Here is a 17,385-nt window from a genome sequence, read left to right as displayed (position 1 = left end):
AGTCTTGCTCTTACACATTTGAAGTGGGTCTCTTGATGCCCCGTGAGTCTCTTTATCTTCTCCAACCCCACCCCAACACCCAAACCTTGCTAAGCTCTTCTGGTAATATCTACAATTCTCTGTGCTGCATTCTAGCTGGCAGAGTTTTAGGGCAGAGCTCGTGTTTGAGAAATCGATTATAGATCAATAGCCTTATTTAGAAGGACAGCTGATGTACTTCTCTGCCCTAGTGTTTACAGTTATGTAACATTGGTTCCATTAGTGTAAGCTGCAAAACCACCATCTGTTGTTCACCTTATCCAAGACCAACAGTTTGTAATGCTTTTCTCTGATATTTTGGCAGTGTGGCAGTGGCTTACAAGTGAAAAGTTAGTAGTGAAAATTTAAAAGGCATCCCCAAGGAAACCACACTAGGGCACTCTTATACACCTGAGATCATGTTAATAATGGAGTAATTCCAGATTTAAAGGGTGCATACTCAGAGCATTGCCAAGACTCTTTGAGGTCTCTTTATTTTTTCTGACAATTTGGTATGAACTTTGGCTTTGTTTCATTTTTTGATATTGATAAGTGAAGAATCTTACTAAGATGCCTTGTTGTGGTGGGGATGGGGTTGGGGGGGGAGGAACTAAGCTATGACAGCAAAGCCCAACCTTCCAACAGCTCTTGCTACTGTGTTGGAAAGGCTTCAAGAACAGATCTGGTGATGGACAATGTGTTTGTCATCCAAGGACCAGCCTGGCCAAGATTGAAGAGGCTCAGTGCCAGAAAGTTGGCTGCCAGGAGCTGAATGTTTTTGGCCACAGTAGTTCATGAGGACCATCTACTAAAGAGTAGAGGGGTTGCTATCTGTTTCAGTGGAAGGAGTATGCTTAGCACAGTGCCTGGCATATAGTGTACACTTGATACATGTTTATAGATTGATTGCCAGTGAAATAATAGATCTCTTGATGTATAAAGTAGCAAGGGACACCGTTTTGAGCTTCATGTTTCATTCAATTGATCAGCAAAGCATTTCTTAAGAGTCTACTATGTAATAGGCACTGTACCAGGTGCTGAGGATACAAACACACTCTGATGAGTATATTAGAGTCTAAGGAAAGACTTTGCAAATGGAGGGAAACTTAGAAGGGTAAGGGGCTACATTCCCCCCCCCTTTTTTTTAAACAACTGCTGCCTAGAAAAGTCCAGGTACTTTATACAGATTCCCTAAGAAATATGATTTGTGTTTGTATGGGCTATAAGTGGCATTTGGCAAACCTTGCCCTTTCCAAAATCACTTATATTTGACCTTCCTGAATGTCAGGCACCACTAAAAAGCCAACAAATGTCATTCTCGTAGACATTAAAACCCAAACTACACTTCCTTCTCAGAAGCATAATCTTTCAAAGCTATTTTTGGTTACAGCATATTTGTAAAGTTTAGAATCCGAAACCTGATAATTTCACTTTAATGGTGGAGCCCTTGGAGAAAGCTCTAAGCAAACCTCAAAGCCTAATGTGACATTTCCCCTTGTGCCTAATTTCCAATTTTTTTTTTATTAAGGAAGATACAGTACTTTTGCTGCCACTGCATTGGGAAGAACTCTTTGAACTTCTTAGAGTTAGTTTGCCAATCAGTAAATTGATATCTACCTGTATATCTTAAAGCCTTGCCTGGTATGGTAAATCTTCAATTAGTGCTTACCGGGAAAGAGAACAAGCATTTATATAGCACCCACTACCTGCGAGGCAGTATGCTAAATGCTTTACAAATATAATCTCATTTGATCTTTTCTAGATCACTGTAGATGGGTGTTGTTATTATCTCCATTTTAGTTGAGGAAACTGAGGTAAACAGAGGTTAAATGATTAGATTTGAACTCAGGTCTTCTGATTCCAGATCCAGCATTCTATCCACTGAGCCACTATTGTCTATTAGGTGCCAAGGAATAAGCTAGGAATACAAAGACAAAAGGCAAACACTTCCTGTCCTCAGGAAATTTAAGTTATATTCTGGGGGTCAACATGTGCATGTATAAGTAGATTCAACATAGTTTGGGGAGGAAAGGTAAATGCAGCTTTGAGAATCAGGAAAATCTTGTAGAAGGTGATATTTGAAGGAAGCTAAGAAGGAATTGTGAGAGGCAGCAGTGAGAGGAGAGTCATTCTAGACATTGAGGAATTGCCAATGCAAAATAATGAAGACAGGAGGTGGAGTGATGTGCACAAGGAACAGTGTTATTGTTTCATTGTTGGTCAGTCATTTTAGCGGTGTGCAATTTTTCATGATTCCATTTGGGGTTTTTTTTGGGCAAAAATACTGGCATGGTTTACCATTTCCTTCTCCTGCTCATTTTACAGATGAGGAAATGGAGGCAAATAGGGTTAAGTAATTTGCCCAGGGTCACGCAGCTAATAAATGTCTGAGGCCAAATTTGAATCCGTGTCTTCCTGACTTTAGGCCTGGCACCCTATCCACTGTGCCACCTAGTTGCCCTATAAGAAATTGTACTAATAGTACAATTGGGTAGGATTGTTGTGTGCATAAAGCCAAGTAAATGTAATAGGCTGTTAAAGCAAGAGGACCATGTTGTGAAAGGTGTTAAATGGCAGGGAGAAGAGCTTACATTTGATTCTAGAGGTAATAGGGAGTCTCATGAGTTTTAAGTAAGGGAATGACATGGTCAAATCTATACTTTAGGAAAATCTCTTTAGCAGCTGAGTACAGAATGGATTGGAGTACAGAGAGACTTGAAGCACTTATACCAGTTAGAAGAATATTTCCATAGTCCAGTTGTCCAGTTTCCATAGTCCCCAATTGATAAATGGTCAAAGGATATGAATGGGTAGTTTCCTAATGAAGAAATCAAAACTATGTATAGTCATATGAAAAAATGCTCTAAACCATTATTGATTAGAGACATGTAAGTTAAAACAACTTTGAGATATCATCTCACACCTATCAGATTGGCTAAAATGATAGAAGAGGAAAATGACAAATGTTGGAGGGGATCTGGAAAAATTGAGACACTAATACATTGTTGATGGAACTGTGAACTTATCCAGCCATTTTGGAGAGCAATCTGGACTTATGCCTAAAGAGTTATAAAACTGTGTATACTCTTTGACCCAGCAACACCACTATTTGGTCTGTTTTCCAAGGTGATCAGGATAAAAAAAGAAAAAGAACCTACATCTTCTAAAATATTTATAGCAAAAATTGTTTTTACATATAATTGGAAGAAAAATAAAATATTATTTAATAAAAATATTTATAGCAGCTCTCTTTGTGGTAGCAAAGAACTGGAAATTGAGGGTATATCCATCACTTGGGGAATGGCTAAACAAGCTGTGGTGTATGATGATGATGGAATATCACTGTGCTGTAAGAAATGATGAGCTGGTTCATTTTAGAAAAACATGGAAAGACTTGCATGAATAATGAAGAGTGAAATGGGCAGAACCAAGAAGACATTGTATACAGTACCAGATATCGTTAGAAGAACAACTGTGAATGACTAAGTTATTTTGAGTATTATGAAATTGCAAAGAACCTAGGAAGGAAGATGCTATGCACCTCCATAGAAAGAACTGAAAAATAGAAGTATACATAGTATAGTTTTGTGTGTGTGTGTGTGTGTGTGTGTGAGAGAGAGAGAGAGAGAGAGAGAGAGAGAGAGAGAGAGAGAGAGAGAGAGAGAGAGAGAGAGAGAGAGAAAGAGTAGCCTTCTCCAGTTCAGGGTGGGGAGAAAGGGAGTTCAGAATTTAAAATGTAACAAATAAATAAAACAAAATCCCCAAATTAATTGAAAAAATGAGGGCCTAAACTACGACTGGTGGCCATCTGAGTGAGAAGAAAGGGACAGATGTGAGAGAACTAGGGGATGTAGAAATGGCAAGATTTGGCAAGTGAATATGGTATGAAGGATGAGATCAAGTTTGCAAGCCTGGATGACTGAAAGAATGCCTTTGACAAAAACAGGTGCATTTGGGAGAGGGGTTGGTTTGCAGGAAAATATAAATGATGTGAATCCTTAGAATTCCCATTGGTGAGTGTCCTCTCTTTTGCTCTAAGAGATTTGCCTTTTAATTCATTACTTCCTCTAATTCTCCTCTTCTAGTCCTCCCATGCAAATGGAAAAAGTAAAGATTCTTCATAACATAGTTGGGAAACTATGTTCTAATCATACATTCAATTTTTCATTTTTTTCTTTTTTAATTGAGTTACTTTCAAACTTATTTTTACTTTTAGAAATATTTTTATTTCTAAACCCCATAGCATAGAAGTCCATATGCCCAGTGATGTTGAAAATATATGCTATTGTGAGCTTATAGATGCTTTTTTTTTTCAGTAGAAACTCCTAATGCCTAGAACATAGGAGTTTTGAGGGACTTGGTGTCATTATTTTTTCCTTCTTTTAAAGTCTGACATGATCAAGGGCAAAGCTTCAATTTAAAATAACATCAAAATAAACTGCCCGAAAGTACATAATGTGCTTTTTTTTTTAATTTGGCACTGTTTTATTTTCATGTGTATATCTGTGTTGTGTCCCTTCTAAGTAGAACAGTATTTTGGAATGTGCTAAAGAGTTTTTAAAGGAAAAAGAAAAAAAGTTTTCTTTTAAGTTTTGAGAGATGAAGCTCATCATTTCTTCACAAGTGCTGTAGAACAGTTAAAGATATCTGTACAAATGTTACATTTCTTCTATAGTTCTTTGGCTATATGTAGCCTGCTAACTATCCTATACTGAGGGTATAGAAAGAAGTGACTTATATGGAGACAAAGTCTCTCCCTAACAAAATGACTTTGTTAGTAAAATTCCTTTTGGGCAGTAAGATGTTGTCTTTGTGTGTTGTGGGCTAAATTACTGTTTCCTATGTGCTAAAGCTGAATGCTGAGTTAGTTGGTAATGAGTCACCGAAATAGTCTTCTGACCAGCCAAGAAAGACAGAGTAACACTAGCTTTCAGCTTAGATCACAGATCAAAAAGGAAACTCAGGTGTCTGGATGGAAGATTGAAGACAATTGCAAAAAGAATTAAGTTAAGCAGAAGCTGGGAACTAATAGGCCAGTAATGTGACTCTGCCTGTGCCAGGAGTCAGAAGAAAGGGTCTAAATAGGCTCTACTGCTTCCCTAGCCCAGTGCCTGTTAGTCAATCAAGTAGCTAATATTTATTAAGCACATACTATGTATCAGGAAGCTTTAGGAATATAAAGAAAAAACAAGAGTCCTTGACATCAAGAAGCTTACCTTGTAATGTGGGAGACAATATGTATGTATGTAGGTACATACAAGATTGTTGTTGTTTGTCCTTCATTTTTGAAGAGGACCAATGACATCACCAGATGATCTCTTGATCTCTGTAGGAATTGGATTTAAGTGAAGCCGTTGCACAAATGAATCAGCCTATCCTACTTTTTTCTTTAGATCTCTTCCTATCTGAAGACTGTACTCCAGGGAACTGGGGCAGATGTGTGCACATTACCTGGGCTTTGGGCATCTGTGAGAATCCCAAGAAACTGGAAAGGCTTATGTTGTAGGAATGAGGGTCATCCTTCCTCTGGGCTGCAGAAAGGACTGGGCCACCAAGAACACCACATTGCCTCTTCTCTTCTTTGGAGGGCTCTGCCCCTTCCTGGGAGCCCAGATGGACTCTGTTAATGGCACTTCAGTCTGCAGTCCCTCAAAGCCATCTTGGGTCTGCCTGCCGCTGCTGCCCAGAAGAAAGCAAGCCGTGATGTGTGATCACACAGAACCACGATCAAACCTGAGAAGCCCTTGTCTCCTTTGGGTTTTTCCGCACTCCTCCAGATGCCTAGCACACTCGTTATTCCCTACCCTCCCTTCTTCCCTTCCCCCCTCCCCCATCCAATGCTTGTTATTGTTCAAACCACAACAGCCCATTAGCATGAAGGGTTTGTGTCTATTTTTTTTCTCCTCAAGATTGTGAAGTATCCATTTGCTGAACCATATTTGCCTTTTTTTAAGCACAAAGGAGATACAAGGTATCCTTAGAGGGGAAGGTATTAGTAGCTATGGGGACCGAGAAAGTCCTATGACTCTTGAAGGAAGCTAGAGATTCTAAGAGGCAGAAAAGAGGAGGGCAGTGTTCCACGTACACGTTAGGTGGTTAATAGATGCTTGTTGATGGATTTATTGATTGAGATGGCAACCACCAAAGACACAGCATCATCCAACCCAGGGCAGAAAATCACAAACCTCAATCTTTTCCTGGGACTACCTTTTCTATCATAACAGCATCCCTAGCTTCTCAAAGTAATGTGGGGGTGCAATGCTTTATAGATAATAAGCAAGTCAAAGAACAAAACCTAAATAACTTGAGTCAGATTCTTATAAGAAGCAAGAAATACCAAAAACATAATGGAATCTCATTAGAAAAATATCAATATAATTTATCATTTTATACCAAGAAATATTTTAAAGGTCATATGCTCACATTAGAAGATGTAGAAAGGAGAGACCTTTGATAAAATTTAATTCAAGTCAATAAACATTTAGTAAGTACCTGCAAATGTGGAAGATACTATTTTAGATACTGAACATACAGAGACAAAAAAAAAGACAAATAGTTCTTGCCCTCCAGGATCTTACAGTCTAGTTGGGGGAGCAGGGGAGGATATAGCATGTAGTTAGATATGTAATAAGAATAATTTGAGGAAAGAGAGAACATTAATAACTAAGGATCAGGGAAGGCACTATAGAAGACAGCTGAGCTAATTCTTGAAGGGTAGCTAAGGGTTTTAAAGAAGGGGAAGATTTTTCCTCAAGTAGATAAAAGGATTGAGTGGAAAAACAAGGGTCAACACATAAAAGAAAACTACTTAAAGCATTTTTGCCAAACAAACAAACAGGTACACAACATGGAGCATACTATTTACACCCCCATCCTGTCCCCATAGGTTGACCCTGGATGAGGTTGGGGTGGAACCTGTCAAAGGCAGGTTTCCTGGTGCTGTTGGAAGCTTTCCCACTTTATGTGAGTAGGAAGAATGCTGCAGCAGAGAAGTTCTTACACTATTAGGGGCTTAGAAACTCCAGTGACAAGTCCAACCAAGGGCATTTGTCAAGATATAGGCTGTAAAGCTGACAGGTGGAAAGGAATGTCTGGAGTGGAAGCTGGGTCAAAATTAGGCTCAAAAAGTCAGAGGGAGCAAACAAGAAGTGAGGTCTGAGATCAGGCTGCAGGACTTTGCGAAGTTTGAAAACAGGAAGTTGAACATTTGGCAAAGAATTCTGCTGCATGTAATGCTGTCAGTGTTTGCTAGCTCCACCCACCAACTTTGTCTCAATTTAACCTGGCAAGATAGTACCTGCTACTGCTACCTTTGTCAGTAGCCATGGCAGTATTGAAATATGTGGTGTCCAATTTAACTGTATATATTATCAGAACTGTTAACAATCACCATAAAACAAGAAAAATATTGGTGAGATTAACATAGGAAATGAAGTCAAAATAATGTTTACTGAAGGCAAACTTGTATACTTAGAAGATTCAATGGTCCCAATAGTAACTGAAAATAGTTGTGACAATAAGTAGCTGTATCAAATTCTCAGACTCAAAAACATTAAGCAGTTATCAAAATGATCTTATATAGGGCAAAAACATAAAAATAGACCAATGGAACAGAATGGAGAAGTCAGTGTTCAATACAGCTATAGAAAATAGACACTGCAGAAAGGGTTAATTATTTAATAACTATAAAAAAAACCTACATAGCAGGATGGCAGAAAATAATTTTAATCTCACTGTATGATATATCAATTTCCACTTGAATAATAGATTCATGCTTTAAGGAATTGTGATTTTATCAGTGTGGAATATTCCCAACAACAGCATAGCTCAAAACTTTCCATGCCTCCACACTCTTCTTGGGTTGTTTTAACCACAATAATGTTAATTGGTGACCAACTTGTACAGTTCATCAGGAGGGTAGCACTCAGAGCCTGTCTAGCTGGATAGATTTGTCAGAGCTTGTGTTCTCTCATAGCCTTAAAGAACCCAGAGCCCTCTCCACTCCATGATAAGGCATCAAAGTGAGATGTTATTGATGGGACCATAAGTTAAGCAAAATAAAGAACCTGTAAGAAATAGAATAAAATGGGGTAATTTATTTAAGCATTACTTAGGAGATAAGTTGTTCTCTATTGAACATATAAGAAGGACCATTAGATGGATTCAATTATATAAACAAAAAAAACCCTTCTACAACCAAAATAATGTAACTGAAATAAAAAGAAAAATTACAGATTGAGAAAAAAATTTGTGGCAAATGGAACAAAACTTCCAAAATTTTGCAAGAAACAGTTACAAATATTCAAGGGAAATACCAACTTCCTAATGGAAAAATGGTCAAATGACTCACAACTTATAAATAATAACTTTTAAAACTCCACTTTTCTAATGACCAAAGAAACAAAAAACACTTCTGAGGTATTACTTCAGGACTACCAAATTAACACAGCAACCAAAAGCCTAATGACTAAACAATACTGGTGGAGCTATTGATAAATACATACATATACTGTTATTGAAATTACCAATTGGTGAAATCTTTTTTGGAGAGCAATTTGATATTTGGAGAGCAATCTCTCCCTCCATTAGATTTTTCTCCCCATTAGATTGTGAGCTCCTTAAATTCAGGGACTATCTTTTGCATCTTTGTATATCCCTAGCTCAGTACCTTGCACAAAGGTGCACATCGGTGATTAATAAATGTTTATTGACTGACTAGTAATGCACTATGCATTTCATAAAAATAACTGTACCCTTTGGCCAGTCTTATTACTGTTGCTGTACCCTAATAGCATTATTTTAAAAACCCTTCTCCTTTCAAAGACATTTATAATAGCATCATTTATAATTGTGAAAAACTGGGAACAAGCTACTTTTAATTTTATTCAACAAACATGTATTAATCATCTACTTTGTGTTAAGTGCTGGGAATGCAAAGACAAAAATCATACCTTCCCTGCCCAAAAGGTCTTCCTTCCTTTATTGTTTCCTTCCTTCCTAAACTCAGTCTTCCTTGGCTAGAAGCATGTTAGCCAGTGGCTGATCCCATTGCTGACAGGAACTTAAGCTTTGATGTCCACCATTTCTGACCTCTGCTAGTTCCCCTTGCTTAAGAAGCCTGGTGGTTTCCAGCCCCTAGAAGCTCACCATATCAATGTCAAATTTACTGTAAATACCCAGCTGGCCTTTCACCTGTCTGTACCTTATAACTCCCAAGTACAAGTCATCCACTAGTCTTTACCTCCCCAGGAGCCAGGGATTTTGCAACATGTATACAGATAAGGGAATACAAAGAAATTTCAAGAGACAGAGCTACTTCAAAAGGGAATCTCACCATTGGTGGGATTAGGAAACGGCTGTAAGAAAATGGCACCTGAATTGTGCTTTAAAGAAAGCTAGCAATTCTAAGAGGTGGTATAGGAGGGAGTGCATTCCAGACATGGGAGAAGGCCTGAAATGCTGAATTCAAGGGAACAATTAACAGACATAGGTATGCACAGAACATAAGCCAATTTGTATATCTGTACCTTAACTGTCTGCCTGTACATAATTTTACCTTTATAAATCCTCATACCTTGACTTACAGCATCGGCTCCTTAGGAAAAGTGGTAGTTTGGTTCAACCTATTTGTATGCCTAGTTCTTATTAATTAAAGGGGGTAACTGACCTGAGAGGGTGTTGCCATCAAAGGCTTGCTACAAGGAGGTGTCCAAAAAGAGAGGACTAAGGACCAAATTCTTGAGTTGTGGGAGCCTGACACATCATCATATCCTAACATCAGGACCATTTATGAGAGAACAGCAGAATATTCCAAACTTGATTATTTACAATTACTCATTAGTGATAATTTAGGTGCCCGGGTTCTCACATTAATTCTTCCAAATCAAAAGTGAATTGAAGTCAGCGTACCTTACTAAACACCTAACTTGTGACCAAGTAATAATTAACTTACACACTAGAAGGGGGATGGGAATGTCTCTGTACTACCAAAACAATTAATCCCGAGGAGCTTAATTGTATGTGTGATTGTGTTTTTTTAAAATATGATATATTTTAAATGAAATGTTGTCTTAGAGTATAGCTATTTTCTGTCAAGTAAAAGTTATTGTGTGTAATATGTGTGTATATCTACCTACCTACCTACCTATCTATCTATCTATCTTTAGTAAATGATGAACCTGCAAAGTGTCATCAGGGAACATTATGAATGGTGTTTGAATTTATAGGCTGACTTGCCATAGAAATATTTGATAGTTCATTTGAATTACCTGGTAGTTTACACTTGGGATTTTTATTTAGCGTTCACTCTGGAGTTTAGATTGCTCTTTGGATTGTATTTTGCTTTGTAGAGATTATGTTTTACTTTGAAGAGAAAAATATGTTATTATTGATCGGGATTTAATAAGCTCATATAAGCTTTGTTGTAGTGAGTGCTGTAGTACTGTACCTTTTAAATTATTCCAGTCCCTTCTTAAGAAGGCATTTTGTCTCAGCATCCTAAGATAGGCTTTTTCACAAAAATTGTTGTCTTTTGCTAACTTGTTTTGTTTTGAAACCTGATCTGTAATTTTACTTCCTAGGGAAGTCTCAGTAAGGAACTTCCTGTACTAATGCAGGTCAGCACCAACCCTTCCATTTCTAGCCTTGGAGTTGCTTGGGTTCACTAAGAGATTAAATGACTTGACTGAGATGACATAGCCAGTTTGTGTCCAAGGTGGAACTTATAAAGGTCTTCCTGTGTAAACCACATTGAGGGTATTTATTCTATTCTTTTCCCTAGTGGTGATCCATGTGAGGATAGGCTAGAAGAGACCTTCCTACCTTTTTGTTTGTGTGACCATCTAAGTGGGACTCTAGCTTTGCAAAGGAAATTATCCAGTAGATTCAAGACAGATGACCAAAGTAGAAAGCCAGTCTAGGTTTTTGCTAGAACCAGTGAATTCCTTTTTCTTGCAAATTTTCCCATGAGAAAGAGATCATTATTTTCGTACTTACATTATTCTCTTCTCATCATCATTCTATGTAATTGCTTACTTTTCCCTTGTAATGCTTCAGGACTAAGGTGACCAGGCATCCCAATTTTGGACTTCTTTCAGGAGAATGTCCCCCAAAAATCTTGCCATCCACCTTTTTCCCATTTCATAAATTCAATCACTCTGATTCAAATTCTTTCACTATTTTAAAGATGCTTGATTTTGTAGGTATGAGTATTCTTTTTGTCGTAGATATCATAGTTCCCTACCTTAATAAACTGTCTTCACAGTTTGATCTTGGTGAAAAATTCATCCCTTTCCAACCAACCTTCTGGTCTATGAGTCTTTCTGAACTGAGCTTGAGTGGTTCTTAGGCGACAGACACTTTACATTGCTCAGCCCCATACTGTACTCCAAGCTTTGGTAGGATCTTCTGGTGCCTATACACTACTGGTTTAGATGTAGAGAACCAATGCTCATTTCTATGCCACAAAGAGGCATCTGAAGATGCCTAGGTTGACAAAATTAATGAAGTAAGTTAAACGGGTATTGTCCTGTCTCCTGAAATTTAGAATCTGAAACTTTACAATGGCATGGTGATATATGAAGATAAATCAAATAACAGCTATAAAGGGCTTAGCACAGTGCCTGGCACATAGCAAACACTATGTAGATGTTAGCTATGAGGGTGATGATGATGATAATGAAGATGAAAATCTACATTACATGTGATGCAACAGAAAGTAGGAAGTAACAGTATAAATAAATATGAACTTTTCTCATATGGTAGGTGAAGTGGCTACAACAACAAGAAGTTAAACGGAGAGTGAAGAGGCATGCTCGAAGTGATGCGCATTCCATTTATTTCAATGACCCAATATGGTCCAACATGTGGTACATGGTAAGCAGAAGTGCTTTCCTTTCGGAGATGTTTTAGGTATTAGTCAATTTTATACATATTCTTGTGACTAAATGATCAGGTTCCCCAAAAGAATACTTGGATAGGGAAAAATCCATTGGAAGAGAGATGATGCCTCTCTACAGAAATGATGGAGAAATAGCTTAGAACAGAACAACAAAATGCAATATTTCATCTTTATTCCTGGGGAAATAAATTAGTTATTTGAAATAAGGCCTGTTACTTAAAGCATGTGAAGAGTTATTTTTTATTTGTTCATGTGCATACATGAATATAGTCATGCCTGAGCTCATAAATTACTACCAGTTGGATAGATAGAATGTATTATGGTTCAGCTTATGCGTTTTGGGGATTCATTTGTTTGCTTAGCACTGCGGGGATAAGCACAGTCGCTGCCGATCAGAAATGAATGTCCCTGCAGCATGGAAGAGAGGCTACACGGGGAAAAATGTTGTGGTGACCATTCTGGACGATGGAATAGAGAGGAATCACCCAGACCTAGCAGCTAATTATGTAAGTTGAGCTTCCATGTTATTTATACTTCCCTTGGTATACATGCAATAATGTATAGCCTCATAGGATTGTTTTATATTGTCTGTTTACTTTTCTCCAAAGAGAAATATCCTTTAAAAGGCTCCGCCTGGATTTTCCAGAAAATTACATCCTTCTATAAAAATCCAAGCCTCTTTTATAGCAGCCTCCATTTTAACTTTGCTTAAACTATTTTGAGTCTTCAGAACCAAGGATCTGAATTGAAATTTCACAAGCAAATGCTTGTTGTTTTGTTTTTTAACATTGAAAAATTACATTTTGTCAACTTGCTATCTGGCTTCATCTCATCCTGACTCTTATCTATGTCCCAGATCAGATTGTATGCTACAGGCAAAGAATATAAATGTAGCTAGCTGCACTATGGTAGCACCTATTTGGTAGGTAGGTAAGTGGGAGGGAGGGAAGGAAGGAAGGAAGGAAGGACAGTCATTGATATCAAGAAACTTCAGTTCACCCGGTGGGATGAAACATGTGATAGACTGTCAGGAGGAAAGGAACTCCAAGAAGAACCTTTAAAAGAAGATTACCCCTAGAAAACAATAAGGTTAATTCTATTTCCGCAGCTGAGAATGATTATGAATTCAGTGGATGGTAGGTGGAAATATAGCCTGTTTCTTCTACATGTGCCATGACGTTGCAGCTGGCTACATTGACCCTGGTATGCAGCTCTGTTTGGGACATGGGCAATGGTCAAACAGGGATGAAGCCAGAAAGCCAGTGGATAAAAGCTGATTACCAGTATTAAATATATACCATATAATATACATACCTATTTTATATATGTACACACATAAATTTTTTCTAACTGCTAGCACAGGCAACAGCTTGGCTACTCTGATACCTTCAGAGAGTCGCTTGACCAGAGTAAGGAGATCCTTTCATTCTAAGGCTCAAGAGCAAGTTTTATGTTTGAGCATTGGCCTTTGAGAACATTCTGGAGATGATGATGATAATTATTATTTTTATTAAGATACCTGCTTTTGGAAATAGAATAAAAGAATTAAGATGAATACATTCTCTGTAGGCTCATTGACAACATCCTTGATACAACTCTGGTAGCAGATAGGTCAGTGGGAGTGATATTATGATTATGATTATGATTATTATATGCAGGATATTCAAAAAGTCTTGGTACATCTTTAAGCTATTAAAGCTTAAAACTGAACAAAGACTTTTGGGACACCCTGTATTTTCTGTTACATTTTTCTGTCCTTGTGGAGAGAGCAAGGGGACTCTTCCTGGGCCTTCACTCATTCTGGCTCTTGGGGCTGCTGAGGAAGACTTAGCACAATTCCTAGCACATAGTAAGCACTTAATAATTGTTGATTTGACTTGACATTATTATATAAAAATGTGTAAATAGCATGTAGTATTACTACATTTTATTATAAGATAGGGACTTTGCCACTGACTTCATTAGCATAAGCAACTTCCACCTGACGAAATTCCTCCCAGGTTGGCACATCCTTTGCAATTTATGGTCTTAGAGAATTGCTGTATGGCACTGAAAATTTAAGTGACTTGCCCAGGGTCACACAGTCAGTATGTGTCAGAGGTGAGACTTAAATCCAGATTCTCCTGGCTCTGAGGCCAGCACTCTATTCATTATCCCATCCTATTATGTTATATAATATGTTATATTATATAAAAAGGAATTAGGTTGTGGGATATTATCATTATAATATCAGTGTTGTCCTTTCTGCTCCCACAGCTTAACCAAAGGATATTTTAGTGAGGCTACAAAGACTACACACACATCATCACATTTTTATTTACCTGTAAAAAGCAACCACCTGAGTAGTCATCCACAGAACATTAATTATAAAGGAATAATAGCAGGATAGGAACTTGTCTCAGCTCAGTTTCTATCTGAATCCTGTCATAAAAGATGAGAATGAGATAATCACCAATTAAAACCATGTAGGAGCAGGACAAGATAATGCCATCCCTACTGTCCTATCTGGTGCTGGAACTATCCCAAGGATGCTTTCAGAAAATCTCTGTAGATTCTCATATCCCAGTACTCATTCATTTGTGCAATAGATCTCAGGACATTATATATAAAAGAATTTATGTAAGTACTGCAACTTGTCCCGGGACTATTTTTTTTGGACTTCATTAAAAATATGAAAAGAATAAGGTAAAATAATTTAGATAATAATAATAATAACTGGAGACCATAAAAAACACAATATTGCAAAGCACGTTATATGCAGGGCTGTTGTAACTGAGAATTCTGACTTATTAAAGTTATGTAGATTGTACTTGGACTATAAATTCAAGTTTAGATTTTAATCTCTACCTAAATTAATCTGTACCTAAAATTTAATCTATACCTAAATTATCTGATTGAAGTGGAGAAATTAAATGATATGATTGCTGTACCCTGTAGATCAGGTACTTTTGGTAGATGTTTTCAGCAACCATCATGCATTTATTTCTGTTTCAGAAAAAGAAAAAAAAAACCCACGCTTGCAAATGTAGATAGGGCTGCTGTGTGTTGTGTAATTTGTATTCTTTCACTTACTGAGACACATTAATTTTAGGATGCCTATGCCAGTTATGATGTCAATGGAAATGACTATGATCCTTCTCCACGCTATGATGCCAGCAATGAAAATAAGTATGTCTTTTCTTCTCTTTCTCAGACACCTAAAAGTAATATTATACACAAAGAAACCTAATAAAATGAATGAAATTCAAATGCTTCCCTACTTTTGGATGTGGTTTTAGGTTCCTTTGGAAACCTTAAAGTCTACAAGCTGATAAGAGACAAGGTAGTATAGTAGAAAGAGTACTTAGCTTGAAGGTCAGCATCATAGATTTAGAACTGGAATATACTTTAGAGGTCATCTAGTCCAGCCTTTCATTTACAGAAGAGGAAACTAAATTTAAGTTAATTGCCTAAAGTCATACAAGTAGCAAATGGCCAAGGTAAGATTTGAACCTAGGTCCCCTTATTCAAATCCAGTATTCTTTCCATTATTCCACACTGCCTCCCTGGTATGGGTTTGAATCTTGCCTTAGCTAAGTATGGGACACCAGGTATATCCCTTACCCTTTCTCAACCTAAGCTTCCCCATATATCAAATGTATTAATAATAGCACTGATTTCACAGGGCTGTTGTGAAACTCAAATGAGATAGAGAGATGAATGTAAAGTACCTTATAAATCCTAAAATGCCATGTAATTACTAGCCATTATTACATTCTTCTATTTTATTACTATATAAAGGGTATCATATGGGAACACATATAAACATACAGATATGTTTAAAACTTCTGCTGATAATAACACCTGACATTAATGGAATACTTTAAGGCATGCAAACTGTTTTATACATTATTTTGTTTGGCTTTCACAACAATCCTGTGAAGCAAGGGCAGTAGGTATGATTAGTCCCATTTTACAGATGAAGAGCCAAGTCAGAATGCCTTGCCCAAGCTTGTACGGTAAGTATCTAAGGCAGCATCAGAATCTAGGTCTACTTGAATTCAAGTCCAGTGTACTAGCCATTCTACTCTATTGCTGACCTGAAACTGGTCATTTCCAGGTATCAATGGGTATTAGTCACCAACACTGGTCACTAATAGATAGAAAAAGTCTTTATGTATTCTAATTGCTGTGCCCTGTTCCGTTAAAACCTATTCTATATATATTTAATATTATTCGTAAGCCTAGCTGCTCCCTGACTGCTAGACTTTGAAGTAGTTGGTAACTACTATGTTCTGAGCTGAAGAGGACTGTCAGCTGCCCATGGAAAGGAATTACCTCTGAACTATTTGAAAACATCAGGGCTTTTTCCTGGTGCTGGTGATTGGTGGAGTAGGCATTACTGGTAGTTGGTTCCTGGGTATTTGTGACAGAGTACGTTGAAAGTGAAATACATAGTTTGTGGAGAATAGAGTATTGTTGGAATGTTATTGCTAGACTTGAAATGAGTCATTGCATAAGAGAGAAAGTGGTTAACTAGTTAACACCAGAATGAGCGAGCTGAGGGGGGTATGAGTCAGTGCGTGTGTTTGTGGAGGTTGTTAAGGTGTGGATCTCTGAGCAATTTGAGGGTGTGTTTCAGGCTTTTCAAAAAGTGCAGATCCTTGGAGGGTTAGTGAACAAGGAGAATGAAGGTACTGAAACTAGGTGGAGGCTGACATGCTCCCCTTGTGACTTGAGCCTTGAAAACGAGTGTACCCTGGGTCCAAAGGCTGATTCCTATAGAATGGTTCTAATAATTGGTAACAATTATGAAGCTCTAGACAGTGTAGCTATCTGATGAGCACAGTCCTGAGCCCCTAGTAGTTTCTATACATGAAAAGAGAGAGCTTGGAGTAGGAATTTGGGAGTGGGAGGAAGAAGAGTAGAATACAGGTGTATCCAGAATCTGGATGAGAGTGTAATTAATGACAAGTAGCGGCAGGGAGGCAGTAGTGATCGTAATGAATGGAGAGCTGGCCTCAGAATCAGGAAAATGGGTTCAAGTCCTGTATCTGACATAAACTGACTGTGTGATCTGAGGCAAACTGCTTCACTTATCCCCTCAGAGCTATGTACAAAAATGCTGGACCCTGATAATGATAAATGAAACAAAATTTGCTAAGGTCGCTCTATCAGCCAGTCATAAAACCCTACTTCAAAGGTTCTGTTCATACCCTACATCCTAAGTTGCTTAAAATGAAGGACTCTCCTTTCCTCACAAAATGTAGAGTAATCCCGTTGTGAAGTTTTGATTCCTGAAGAGCAGCTTTGAATCTTGCTGTCGAAAAAGTGGACTCATCCAGTCATGGGGAACCTGGGCCTTAAGGCCACATGTGGCCCTCTAAGTCCTCAAGTGTACACTTGTGTCCTCGAGGCTGCAGGTTCCCCACCCCTGAACTAGGGGAATTCTGTTAATAGCAGTAGATTGAACAAGTCACTGAAAAATA

General features: G+C 37.8%; 1 protein-coding gene across 6 annotated transcripts in view; it reads left to right on the top strand.

The window, feature by feature from the left end:
• PCSK6 (proprotein convertase subtilisin/kexin type 6) overlaps window positions 1–17,385 on the top strand; it is a 248,155-nt gene that overhangs the window by 57,894 nt on the left and 172,876 nt on the right. For all 6 annotated transcript variants that reach the window (XM_020963650.2, XM_020963644.2, XM_078151174.1 and 3 more), the window contains exons 3-5: window positions 11,782–11,892; window positions 12,280–12,423; window positions 15,009–15,085. In XM_020963650.2, the coding sequence (XP_020819309.1) occupies window positions 11,782–11,892; window positions 12,280–12,423; window positions 15,009–15,085 (332 nt within the window). The remainder of the gene's footprint in view (window positions 1–11,781; window positions 11,893–12,279; window positions 12,424–15,008; window positions 15,086–17,385) is intronic.

This window comes from Phascolarctos cinereus, unplaced genomic scaffold (assembly GCF_003287225.1).
Source record: "Phascolarctos cinereus isolate Bilbo 61053 unplaced genomic scaffold, phaCin_HiC Scaffold_3;HRSCAF=262, whole genome shotgun sequence".
NCBI classification, from domain to species: domain Eukaryota; kingdom Metazoa; phylum Chordata; class Mammalia; order Diprotodontia; family Phascolarctidae; genus Phascolarctos; species Phascolarctos cinereus.
This window is presented reverse-complemented; position numbering and strand designations above follow the sequence as displayed.